The sequence below is a fragment of the Galleria mellonella genome, unplaced genomic scaffold, assembly GCF_026898425.1.
Source record: "Galleria mellonella isolate WM207_F2 unplaced genomic scaffold, CSIRO_AGI_GalMel_v1 utg80, whole genome shotgun sequence".
NCBI lineage: Eukaryota > Metazoa > Arthropoda > Insecta > Lepidoptera > Pyralidae > Galleria > Galleria mellonella.
In genome coordinates, this window is record NW_026442157.1 from 805784 (window position 1) to 820306 (window position 14523).

Sequence of the window (14523 nt, forward strand, 5' to 3'; positions counted from 1 at the left end):
TTAAATATAAAACATATTAAACCAGAAGCTTCGTTAATCAAATTCAAAGACGATAAAACAATTGGAGTCTCCCATACTATATTAAAAAGACATCTTAACACGCGAGTCTAAATGTTTTTGTCATTTTTAACCGACTTCAAAAAAGGAAGTTCTTCTTTCGATTATTTTTTTATGTTTATTACCTCACAACTCCGTCTTATAAAAACTAATTTGAAACATTATTTTTATCTGAAAGGATATGTCAAAAGGAAACTATACAAATGTCGTCTGCTTTATCCCATTATTTAGAGTTGGTAAACAAGTATTTTTAAAATTATCAATACCAACTTTTAAGTTGTTGCAGTAATTTTTGTGTGATGCCGGTACAAACATACAGAGAGACAAAACATTCTAGAAATTGCTGTTTTATTGGTCTTATTAAGACATCCCATATAAATTTTTCTTAAATATTTTCCATGTACAGACATGGCCTAGTGACAATTTTCTTAAATTAGTAAGTTTCTATATATCTGCTTACTTCGAAATGATCCATCGCTCGTATGAAATAGAGGAAGAATGTCTTAGTTTTCCACACGCCTCACTATTATTAAAAAAAAAGGTATGGAACATCTAATATTTTACTACACTAATATTATGTACTACTACAGTATGGGGTTCTTCAAAGAGGTTATATTAAGATTTCTTCAAAGTCGACAACGCGCAGGTGACACCCCTAGTGTTACAGGCGTCCATAGACTACAGCGATCGTTGACCGACAGACGTGCAATAGACAACGAATAAAAAAATATCAAATAAAACAACACAATCATGATTAGCAAAATATATTACTTACATATAATTCAATAAAAAAATACTTAACATTTTAATAAATTCACAACAGATACGATCTCGTGTCTTACAAACTAAAATATCACAGCGACAGTATGTGTGACATTTGAAACACGCAACTCGAAAGGAATATTATATATTTTAGTATTTTATAACTCCTATACATTTATGCTGCCCTGGTACTTTCTATTGTAATCTTTAAAAGTAAAAAAATAAATTACTTGCCTATTAACAGCAATAAACGATGTCATTGATTAAAACAAACAAATATTTACACAAACTCAATTATTTATAAATCTAGGCGTACCCTGCGACATTGCCTAAATAATTAGCAGAAACATTGTTCTATATGTTAATCTAAGGTATGGTCTATACATGTACTAAATGTCATTCAAATCCATTTAGCTGTTTAAACGTGAATGAATTACAATAATCGAAACAACTTTAAAAACTTTCACATTTCTAATATTAGTAGAATTAATACAAATAGGAAAAAAGCGTAAGTCATGGTATGTATTTTAAAATATATATATATATATAAGGTTTATTATAAATAAACACCATAAAGGCACATAATGACATTTATATATATAATTATTTAACTAAAAATCTATTAACAATAGAAAAACTGATATCTATTTAACATATTTGGCTAAATATATTAATAATGATAAAAATATTTGACAAATTAAATTTTTCTGCCTAATATGTGTATATACACATATTAAGAGATAAAGGTATGGACGAAATTATACATTATGTATGAAACAGCAGGCCAATAATAAAATAAATTGGAACTTAATTTTATGTCTATTTTTTGTATTAAATAAATCATAAACTCAGAGTCAACACAGCGCACATTAAGTATAAAAGCAACGCTTATTCATTTATACAATACCACACATAAGAAACAAATTGTTCATTACAATTTAGTTCATTACATCTTCAAATCAAAACATCTAAATTGAAAAAAAAAATACAAATTGTTTACAAGTATTGAGTATTCACATGGCTGGCGTCTACAATAACTACATATAAATACTTGCCTAACATTTAGCCACGGCAAAGTTAACATTTTTCTAACGCTTTCAAATAAAATCTACATATGCTTTTATTACTATACACAATACTGGCGACTATACTTTAAATTTAGAAAACAACTTCGCGCCAAAATCTCATAGATATATTTACTTTTTTTAATTCATTTATCCCCTTGATAAAGGATAAGGAACTAAACGCATACAGCCTATGATTGATGTGTAGATAGATATAAACATTGTTAAATACTAAATGTCACTGCCAATTATATATAAATTTCGAGCTAAAAACTGACTTAAAAATCTACAATACCTATGTAACGTCATAGTAAAACTCTCTACACTAATGGACAGATCTCAATAAACAAGCCTGTTCCCTTCTGCGGGTAACTCTCTAGTTGCGTGCCTCATAAGTCAATTTACAGGTTGACCTTATGTTTATTATGAATGGTCCTTCTTGCGCTGGATAGAACGTGCTTAAAGTGAGAACGTAGCGTCCAGCTGGCAAGCTGGGCAGGTCGAGAACCGCAAATCCTGATCTGTAGACAAAAACACAACGCCATCTAGATTCAAACTAAGCAAAGCGTATACTATACATACTAGACAATAATAACGAACAATAATAATTTTTCACGCGCCATAATGTTCCTTTGTTTTTTTTTTTCAATAAACAGCTTTCTACTTGCAAGACAGTTCGAAATTTAAATAAAACCTTGTATTAGTTACCTCCTTGGTAACCATGTTTCGAAGTAAAAGGTCATTCCATTTTTAAATTACAGGACAGATAAGAGTTTACATAGTAATTTATCTGGCCGCAAAACACGACAGATATGGATTTTCATACAACTTTTGCCGGCCGCTGCCCGCATGTATCTGGTCAGTACGGCAATTTTGATTTATCTCGAAGAAGATTGTCAAAATAATGCTCACATTTCCAAGCATGTTTAAGAAAAATATATTTTATGCAACTTAGAAAGGCAAAGAACCTGACGGCCCACCTGATGAAAAGTGGTAACCGTCGCCTATAAACATGAGCAGTATTATGGATATAACAGAATTGAATTGTTTCGCCCATGATACCCCCCATACATCGCCATTCCTTAAAAATAAGGTATTATGCCTCTATACCCTGTAAATCCACACCCTTCAAACCGAAATACAGCCATGCAAACACAACTGTAACAGACGTAACCAAGCAAACAACTTTTGTAATTTCCCTCTGGTGAGGAGGGCATTATACAAATTCATAATTACTACCTGTAAGCCCCTGAAGACTCCTTCCTAAACGGCGCAGTGACAGTGGGATCAGTTAACGATTCAACAGTAACGTCGATTCCGATATTGTACTGCTTTGGTCCCCTCAGTTCTACCACCATGCCGCTCGGAGTGACGCTGTCCGGTATCGTGAGGACAAACTTGGGATTGTGGGGATACGTCTGCGGATGGTTCTCGGAACCGCCAGCGTTGCGGCCTGACCATTCGCCTTTTAACTGTTTGGAATATATAAATTAAAATAATAACTGAACACATTTTAATGGAATTTAATTCATAAATAGATTTAACCCTAAGTTAAGACATAGTATACTTTTTAGACTATCTGACGCGAAAAAAACCTGTTTTTCTCACGCTAGCTCTTATTTTAGTAATACATTTATTTTATTTTTAATTTTAATTAAAAATAACTTTAAGGGTGTTCATAACGATATAGCAATTATATGTCAATTTTCAAAAACATTTGAACGTTTTTCAATATTTCTGACTCATTATTTAAAATAAATACTCCACTAACTAGCGTAAATCATGCAATAATATTGTTAAGCTGCACTGATTTGGGTTTTAATGACAAAAATATATTTAAAAAATTTCGAAAAAAAAATGAATGAATGAATGAATGAGTACACTTTATTTGCATTATACAATATAGGACATAAGCAAGACAATTCACAAACACAACGATACAATTGTATAAGTACAGTAAGGCGGTCTTATTGCTGAGAGCAATCTTTACAAGACAACCTTAAGGTAATGGATTAATTGTTGTACAAGTAGGCATGATAATATTGTATAATTAAAAAGCAAAATGTGGAGTAGTTATGTTTTTATATGATTAACGTTTTAGTTTAGTAGCAGAGCACTTTTTTAAATAATCAGTCGGAAACACTAAAGAAAGTTGAATTGTTTTTTAAATTGACAATTAAATGCAACGTTGCCACGCTTCGGTAAGCAAAAGTTACGAACGCTCTATAAATACATAATAGCAATAATAGACTTTATGGCAAGTAATTAAACCTTTATGGCACTAAGTGGTAACAAACAAACTCACATTCACATTTATATTTTTTTAATGGATAAAAATCAAATGGCGAGTTGTGAGGGATGATAGGTGAAGATGAAACAGGTCAGTTGGCCCATCGTGATGAATTCATCAAAAATTAATCACGATGGCTTACAGGGGGAACAGCGTAGAGGTCGATCTATTAGGGTATATTGCTAGTAATAAGTCTATTGGATCTAGTTACTAACAATCCCCGTTCCCCCCCCCCCCCCCCATTTATAATATTAGATAAAGATACTCACAGTAGTGAGATACGGGTACGGCTCGAGCTTGTTGAGTGCGAAGGGGCAGGTCGCGTACGCTCGTAGCGAATAGTAGATGGTGCGGCTCTTCTCATACTGTGACACCACGAGCGTGTACCGGTCGCAGCCGCGCTCGCCCACTATGATCTTGCACAAGTAGTGCGGACTGTTGATCGGTACACCGTCAATGTACGGCGGTGGCTCTTCTGCGTTTGACCATAATGAAAAAATTTTGCAAATATTAATAAAAAACAGTCAAAACGAGTTCACACGCACACGCACGCATGCACCTACGTACATGCACGCACACTGATAAACGACGAGACTTCCTATTTATTTAATTATTATAAACTATGTAGGCCCGACATAGAATAGTATATAAATATAATAGATATAATAGGTATAATAATAGATATAATAGATATATATATATATATATATATATATATATATATATATATAATAATAGATACAATAGATATATAATCATAATAGATATAATAGAATAATATCCTCTCATTGTGGGTCATATTTATTATAGGGGCCATAAAATGAATTTTATATATTTTTTTTCTACTAACATAGTTTAAGTCAATTGTTACTAACAAAAACGGATCTTTGTAAATAAAGAAATATTATTATTATATTATTATTATTATAGAATAGGCGGAGTTAGATTTTGGTGGAGGGATGGATAGCCAGAGTCCCTTTTAAAATATCACCAAAAGTCAAACTAGATCATTCAGTTTTAAATGTAAATAAATAATTAAATATCATATCAGCTGTTAAATGTTCACTGCTGAACCTAGCCTCCCCCATAAAGGGGGGTTTTAACAAAGTAGTTGCCACGTTTGGCAGGCGAGTTGACAACCCGCAGTTAAACACAGTTAGGTTTTGGTGAGGTTTTAAGAGGAGCGCCGCTGCCCATCCCTCGACCATTAAGTTCTATTAGTAGCACACACCACAGTATGGTAAGAAGTAAACATACCACAGTACCTATGTAAATATGAAAAGTTATTATTTACATAATAATTTGAAAAGAGTAACTGCAATCGAGGGCAAAGCAATAAACTGAGTTGTGACCACTTTGTGTTACCTGTGGCACACTCACGAAAACTTATGTAACCACTTTTATGTACTTTTTTTTAATTAATATAAAATAATTTAAGTATGTACCAATATCAAATGTTATCTGCGTGCTATAAGTAATTCAAATTAATTATATATGACATAGTACAAAAGTAGTTTGCTTGGGCTCCTCTGTCTCATTTGTGTTTCTACTGTGAAGCAGTTGTATTTGCATGGCTGTTTCGGTTTGAAAGGTGGGATATATCAGTGAATTAACAGGGTACCGAGAAATAACACCTGAGTCCTCAGGAATGGCAACGCATGGGGAGTATCACGGTCGAAACAGTATACTCTGTTATATCCATGGTACTGCTCATGTCTATAAGCGACGGTTACCACTTTCCATCAGATGGCCATCAGCTTGTTTTCCATTCTAAGTAGTATAAAATAAATCTATCTATTCTATTTTTTTCTAAAATAAAACTTACGCCTGTAATACACCCTTTTCCCGTTGTTCTTGTACACTAGCAGCGTGATATATTCCCTGTTGTCCTTGAAGTCGTCTATCTGGGTGATGTGCCGCGTGAGCAGCAGCCACACAGCGCCTTTGCCTTGCACGTGCAGCGAAAACTGTGGGTTCTCGCCCACTGTGTACATGTCCTTGGTGGGACCGCTGCCCGCGTCCCATTTCCTTAAAAAAAAAAATAATACTTTAATATTTCAAGTTATTTTTGCCTAACTTGAATTCAAGATTTTGTTGCACAAAAGAAATTGACTTCCATTGTAGCAAAACCAGTTATTCCGATTTAAAAACTAAACTACTGAAGGGATATTCAAGTCTTACGTCACGCCATTTTTGACTCTCCCACCCCCTATGTAACGCAATGTAATTTTTTTCTGTAACCCTCCCCCCCCCCTTCCTCCCTCCACAACGTCACATAACACTTAAATGACCGTTTTTACCTAAAAATCACAATACTAACGAATTACTACTATAATACTGACAATGGCAATAAAATGAAAATTACGTGCAATACAGCAATACAGTCGACAGATTCCCCTTAAAATATAAACGAAAAGGGTTGCCAACTTAGAAGGTTTTAATTCCCTTGGTTTTTTATTTAAATAAAAAGAAAACATGATAATGAAATGGCAAATCCTCCCGCGCCAACTGTATATGCTGGCCGAGCACCAATGAAGGATAAGTGAGAATGAAAAGGCAGGTCATTAGCCCATCGTGATGAATACACCTGGAATTCAACACGATGGCTTCCAGAGGGCACCACGTGGAGGTCGACCTGTCAGAGTGTATTGCTAGCAATGGGGGCTGGTAGTCCACATTACTAACAATACCTTCCTCCTTCTTCTTCTTTCTTTTTTCTTCTTCGCTTCGAATTCGTGTTCGAAACCCCCCTCCGGCCCCTGTAAAGCAACATAACGTTTTACGAGATACTCACTGGTGTATGCAATATGTAAACTTGAACAACTCCGGGTTCCAGTTTAGGTAGAACACGTCGAAGAACTTAAGTATACTGGCGTAGTCGATCCAGAAGACGCCGTTGTCGTACTGCGCCGCGCTGTCCGGGTCGTAGTTGAGAAGCCCCCGGAGACTGGGCGTCCAGTGCACCGTGTCCAGCTCCGAGTAGTTCCCTCGCCAGCGTAAGTGTGACCAGGGATTCTTCAGCTTGAGAAGTTTTACTCCCTATATAGTACAAATAATATTGCAGTGAGGTCCCGGTATAGAATATGCCAGCCCTTCCTTTCCCGTGGGTGTCGTAGGAGACAACTAAGGGAAAGCGAAGGATGGACAGCAGCGTCCCTCTTAAAACATCTCTAAAGCCTAACTGTGGTTGCCAATCCGCCTGCCAAGCGTGGCAACTATTGACAAAATCCTCCAAAATATTCATCAGTGGACAGGGAAAAGCTGACGTAATATGCTGATAGCAGTTAATTCCATACATATATAATTATCTTATACGTAAGTTAATTGAAAAACGTAACTGCTGAATTTCTTGCGGATTCCTCTCGGCAGACAACAATATTTCGAAATTGGCAATAGAATTATAAAAAGAGAACATAATAATTAAAATAACTCATTTTATAAATAATAATTTTAATAAGCAGTTTTAATAAAAACAATTTCTATTCTATTCATCGCACGGTTCTTTTGTACTTTTTTTTTTATATTTAATTGATATTGGTTTCATGTAGTTTTATATAGGTGAAACAATTTTCAAAATCGGTGAAGTATTTTAAATTTATTCATTATAAACAAAAAATCATATCTTTACTCTTAATAATCTTAATTATATAATAATTATATTAATAATATAATTTATTTGCTGAAAAACACGGTATAATATGTTAGCAATAATATGTTAGGAACAGGCGTGTTTTGCCAAAACAATGGCGTGCAAATTTTTAATATTTATGGTTACTTCTTTTCAAATACTATTAACAAAATATTATTTATGTGCTTATAAAGTGGAATTATTCTTTAGTCCAACAAGTCCTTAATTGAGGGGGGAAGGGATTGTTAGTAATGGGGATTAGCAACCCCATTGCTAGCAATAAACCCTATCAGGTCGACCTCCTAGCGGTTCCCCCTGGAAACCATCGTGATTGGTTTATTGTTGAATTTGTTACGATGGGCTAACTGACCTGCTTCACCCTCATCTATCATCCCTCACTGGTGTCCCGCCAGCGTATACCAATAGCGCAGACGGGGCTACCATTTCATTATCATCCATTAAAAAAAAAAAGTCTTTAATTGAGTAATAACATTTGTCCAAAAGCCATTTGTAGTGTGTTCTTAAATTTTGTCAGTGTTTTTATATTTATAATATTTTCGGGTATAGTATTAAAAATTCTTATACACGTAAAATTCGTATATACGTAATCAAAATCATTAGCATCCTTTTATATGATTACTCTTTAAGTCAAACATCAATTAAGTGCCATTCTAAAGTGCATAAAAAATAAACTAACCTCTGCGACCCTGACGTCAAGTACAGCATATGCATGAGTGGCGACTAGACCGGTCCTCTCTGCTTCCGCGTCGTCTAGAGCTCCAGTGGCGACGGTGGCCAGCACGTCGCCTGACTCGAGCCGGCTCCGTATCTTCTCGTATAACGCATCGCTATTGAAGTCCGCTTCACCCGGACGGATGGCGCAACGTTCCGGTATCCAGCCGGTTAGCGCGTGCAGATCAATGTTCTGTAATAAAATATTTTAATAAACGATCCGGCTCAAAGGACCATAATGTAATATAGCGGAAGTTTGCGCCAATCTCTAAAACTACTAGTCGAATTTGGAATATTCTTATTACATTTAATAGCTCGTTTGTTGAGGAAGGTTATAGGTTACTCACCATGTGTGATGAAATACCTAAGTGTACTGTCGGTGACCGTATATTTTCTATAAATAATCACTGCACTCACACTGTTAGACCCTGGGAAATCGTAGCCACCCATGACCTTCATATACGCCTTCTCGAGCATCGACACCCAAAATTCGTTCTTGTTGCTTGAATACGAACACAAGAGCCGCCCGTATTTGCTGTACGGTAACCTGTCGTCTATTATCACCTGGAATATTTTTTTTTTATTGCACTAATTAAAGAATAATAACAAAATATATAGTGCAATGATAGATCACTGCAATTGTGACAAAACCAATTATTTTGGTCCAAAAATTAAACTACTAAACGAGTATTGGTAAAATTTCAATCTATAAGTATACTCTTTCAATCAAAAAAGAATTTCTCAAATTGGTTTAAAATTGTTAGAGTCATGTGGTAATAAACTTTAAAAAAAAGTACAACCGAATTGGAAATCTCTTTCTTTTGGAACTCGGTTGAAAAGACCATAGTTGATTACTAACCTTTCTCCTCACACCATTAAGGTGCAGTTTCACCATATATTTCCCGAATGGATTGTACACAGGCAGTTTGTTCTTGTTCCTCGGATAGATAATATTGCTTATGATTTTCTTGTTAAACCTTCGCTCGTATAAGGCACTGACGGCGAGCGACGCAACAAACGAACAGTCTGACACTATCTGAAAAATACCTTCAAACCGTAAACAACCTTCTTTACTATATCATAAAGTTTAATTTTAATTACAAGGAACATCCAGGATGCAATTACAAATAGATAAATATCAGTGACGGATTTCCCAGCAAGCTGAGTAGGATGAAGCAAATTTGAGCCTAAATTTTATAATCATAAAGTTATAATTTCATTAATAAAAATATGTAATTAATATGACTGTGAGCTATGGTAGAGTAGTATTGTTAGAAGTGGTGATATGAATAGTCGGCTGGTATCAAATGGGGAAATCTGCCACCGATGAATGTTACAAATTGGACATCAGAAAAAATTATCGATTAAATACCAAATTATAGAGCGCCATCTGTGTTACACTTTGTTTCCATTTTACTGAACTAACTGTCTACAATCTTTCCAAATACCGAAATTACATAGATAAATAAATTATGTAGATAATTTTGTTATTAGATAAGTTATGCTATAGATATCAGCACTGTGGTCCCGGCATAGAATGGACCACCCCTTCCTATCTCCTGGGTGTCGTAAGAGGCGACTAAGGGAGGCGAAGGATGGGTAGCAGCGTCCCTCTTAAAACATCTCTAAAGCCTAACTGCGGTTGCTAATCTGCCTGCAAAACGTGGCCACTACTGGCAAAACCCCCCAAGGGGAGGCTTTTGTTCAGCAATGGATAGTTAAAGGCTGATATGATGGTGATGATAGATATCTATAAATACTTACAGTTTGTTTAATACTGAAGCAATCTAGGTGATTATTGACTATCAGCTTCGGGTCCGCACATATCTCGTGGGGGCGAACCCAACAGTCGAACTCGCGTTCCTGCTTTACAGATAACTTCAGCTCGCTTGCGCGGTCTTCAAACGGGATCGCATATTGAAACCTGAAAATATATTAACGTTGTTTTAATAATAATTTACTTTTGTTTTTCTGTTCTGTTTTGTTCTTCGACTTTAGGAGTTTTACTCCTTGTACAGTACAAATAATATTGCCATGTGGTCCCGGCATAGAATGAGCATTCCTTCCATTCCCATGGGTGTCGTAAGAAGTGACTAGGGGAGGGCAAATAATGGGCAGCAGTATCCCTCTTAAAACATCTCTAAAAGCCTAACTGTGGTTGCTAACCCGCCTGCCAAGCGTGGCAACTACTGACAAAACTCCCCTTATGGGGAAGGCTTATGTTCAGCAGTGGACAGTTAACGGCTGAGATAATAAAATCTGAATATAGCTAAACAGGACTTACTGCAGATAAAAAGATGGTTTTTTTTTTATTATTATTAAACTGACTATAATTTTAATTGGGATTTTTATGAAAAAATTAAATTGTTTTATACCTTTCTGACAAATCAATATCCATGAATGGTAAGAAGCAGTTATTATTAATATTTGAGGTGTCACGAAGTACTTCCTTCTCTTCAGCTGTGTATGTGTACTTTCCGCTAACTCTTAACTGTACTACACTCTGCTCCCTTTGTAAGTGTGCTTTACTTGGTGTTGCAACTGTAAAAAATTATCTCAATATATTTAAATTCAATATCCATATTTTCATTGATGCCTTTCTCCAAAATCACTCCACGGATTTTAATAAAATTTTATAAATATGTATTGTCTCCAACTTGAGACATAATTTTTAAACTAATAATAAATAATCTGTAAGCAAAATAATGTTTGCCCTGTCAACTAGTAGCTATATAAAAAATATATTCATGATGGTAACCTTCGATAGAATGGTCAGGCCGTGCTACATCACAATAGACTCAGGTCTATGAAGTTAGCTTGATCCTCACAGTTTCATGCTCTATTGATGCCCCATCATTAAATAACATTAGAATTAACAAATGCATTACTCCATCTCCATTAATTAAGCAATAAAAATACATTCAATAATTTTCATTCATTTTTTCATTCTAAATATCAAGTCGCAAGTAACAGTGTAACTTACCCGGTTTCTTCTGTTCATTTAATGAAAGGTTACTGATATTAATCCCTTTCAATTCCTCAGCCCTGCTCAGAGCTTGTTTAGCTAATGAGTTTAATTCTTCCCTCTTCTCTGGGTCAATTGTTTTCTGAAGTATAAAATCTTTATTTTTTTTTATTTTATTTATTCATAAACAAAAATTTTTTCAATAAATTTAGGCATTTGTTCATTAAATCATTCTATAAAGTTAGGTTTTAACATCACAATCCAAAAATCATAATTTATCAATACACAATTATCCTAACACAAACTGTATCCTGCAGCTTTGTTCACATGAATTTATATATAAAAATATTAATCCATGTGTGCAAAGCTGTATATATATTATCCTATATAAAAGTAAAAGGATGTAGGCTACTTTTTATAGATGCCTGTCAATATAAACATAAAACTATACTGTTTTTTTTTTTTTTTTTTTATACAACTTAGAATGGCAAACAAGCTGACACCTGATGGAAAGTGGTAACCGTCGCCTATAGACATGAGCAGTACCATAGACATAACAGAGTATACTGTTTCGCCCATGATACCCCCCACGCGTTGCCATTCCTGAGGACTCAGGTGTTATTCCTCTGTACCCAGTAAATTTACGCCATATCCCACCCTTCAAACCGAAACACAAGCATGCAAACACAACTGCTTCACGGTTGAAACACGAATGGAACAGAGGTACCCAAGCAATCGACTTTTGTACAAAGTCTCCCTCTGGTAAAATTGGTATAAAAAGTGTAACTATTAAGTTTCTTGATGATTCTTTTCAGCAGATAACAATATTTTGAATAAAATGGAACAATTTAAAAGAGCTTGTAAACTAGTCAATTTAAATGAAAAGGATTTCTATTCTATTTTATAAAAATAATTTAGACACCATGCCGGCATACACAGACCAACAGTGTATGCCGGCTGAAAACCCAGTAATCTGGAGGTTGTCGCCTCCGGATTCTAAACCGGACATACCCCGGCTTCTAACCCAGGGTAATGGGGTATGCCCTGAGGCCCCTACCTCGCCTGCCCACACATCATCCGGCGGGCATGAGAAGACTGTGTTGTTGTTGTTGTTAAAAATAATTTATTCCATTTATTGTTGCCAATTCTATTATAACCGTATTATAATGCAACTGACAACAATAACATGAAACTAAACATAGTTGTGGAAGACTTATATCTAAACTGTGCAACAAGATGTTTGGGAAATTTAAATAATATTTAAGTTTTTATTGCAAAACTGTATGTATGACATAGAATATTGATAAAGAAAGTCATCTGGACAAGTGGCGTCCTCCACCGTGCATTTTTCAAGGCACTTTCTCCCACGCACAACCACTCTTTGGAATCAACTTCCAGCAGCAGTATTTCCGAACCGATACAACAACATAACCTTCAAGAAAAGAGCATATTCCTTTTTAAAAGGCCGGCAGCACACCTGCAATGCCGTAGGTGTTGTGGGTGGCGGTAGTCACTTACCATCAGGTGAGCCACATTCATTATTAAAAATAATCACTTATAGCCTTATAGTAAATTGAAGTAAAAAGTTGACACATATTTTAAATACACTTTAGGGACTTAAAATCATGTGATTGCAGGTATATAGTACCTACATACTAGATTTTTACTGATGATGTCGAAACATTAACAGTATAAATCAGGTATGTAGTTATCATTTTCCTGCAATTGCATCATTTTAAGTGCTGATAGTGTACTTAAAATGTAATTGTAATACTTACAATACCAACAGCCATTTCAACGGCTTTTGTGTACAACTGTAATGCCAAGTCTTTAATATTAGATTCATCAGCATCCAGAGCCTGTTGCATCAGGAAATAGCATTGCTGCATCACCCTTTCACTCTCTTTTTGGTGTGTTCTATCTATGCAATTTAAATAAAGGAATTTAAATTTTATTGCACAAATTATTGGCATACAACATGGTAATATTAGTAAAATGTGAATCTCGGAATTGTTTATACCTATGCATTAAATATTTTAAATTAAAAATGCAGAGTGAAGACAATAAGTGAACTCATTTATTGTCAAAGATATTGTATGCATTTATTATATTATGTGTTATTAGCTTAGTATTTCAATAAACCTATGTACATATTGTGAAATAATAATTACAAAAACATTTGAAGTATTATGACAATTCTCTAAATTTTTGTATACTTGAGGTATTTATGTCTGTCAATTGACGTCACTATATTCTTTTTGTATAAATATTGCATTACATACATAGGCATCTTTTCTCATAATAAACAAGGGCGTGAAAACCAATGACTCATACTAATTCATTTCGTTTACATTCCCTTTATATTATAAATTACAATAAACCTTTGTGTTCCTGCAGAGCAGTCGCTCTCTCGAGATACTCTAGTACTTTGTCTCTAAAGCTAGATCTTCGTTCCGGTGGTATGAGGTTGCTTATTAGAGCTCTGTCCAAGAAACGAGCGGCACTTCGATAGCATTCTACAGCCTTATCAGTCTCCTTCATTTGGTCAAAACGGACAGCAAGGGACGCCGCCTCAGTAGCATTTGCTAAATCACTCATTTTTTGTATATTATAATCATCACCTATTTAATTATTACAGTGGAACACAAAAACAAATAATATTTTCAAACAAACCACAGATCAAATATTCACTGTTTAACTTATTCTGTGGTTTGACTAACATTGACACATATTAACCTATATTAACAGTATAGTTCTGTCACATGCATTTTATTACTTATAGCTGTGTAACAGATACAATGATCAAGCAATAAGATGATACCACAGACAAAATAAAAAAGTCAAGCCATCATAATTATGTATGTTGATGATACCATAGAATTATTATGAACATATAAAGTAGAACGAAGTTTTTTTAAAAGAAATGTGGACATTAGGCCCTAATATTTTCTTTATAGAGCTTTAAACTATGTATAATAATAAGTTCAAACATATTTTGTTTATTACGATTATGGTATGCCTCAAA

General features: G+C 34.6%; 1 protein-coding gene across 1 annotated transcript; it reads right to left on the reverse strand.

The window, feature by feature from the left end:
* Positions 1–805: 805 nt before the first annotated feature.
* LOC113520826 (calpain-7-like) lies at positions 806–14225 on the reverse strand. Its single transcript, XM_052901788.1, has 13 exons — positions 13880–14225; positions 13277–13419; positions 11517–11640; positions 10909–11074; positions 10298–10457; positions 9393–9569; positions 8951–9097; positions 8499–8726; positions 6968–7212; positions 5999–6201; positions 4443–4648; positions 3123–3355; positions 806–2404 (listed from the first exon to the last, which is right to left on the reverse strand). Exons 1-13 carry the CDS (start codon positions 14094–14096, stop codon positions 2260–2262), a joined length of 2394 nt encoding a protein of 797 aa, XP_052757748.1. The 5' UTR covers positions 14097–14225; the 3' UTR covers positions 806–2259.
* Between the last annotated feature and the right edge of the window lie 298 nt (positions 14226–14523).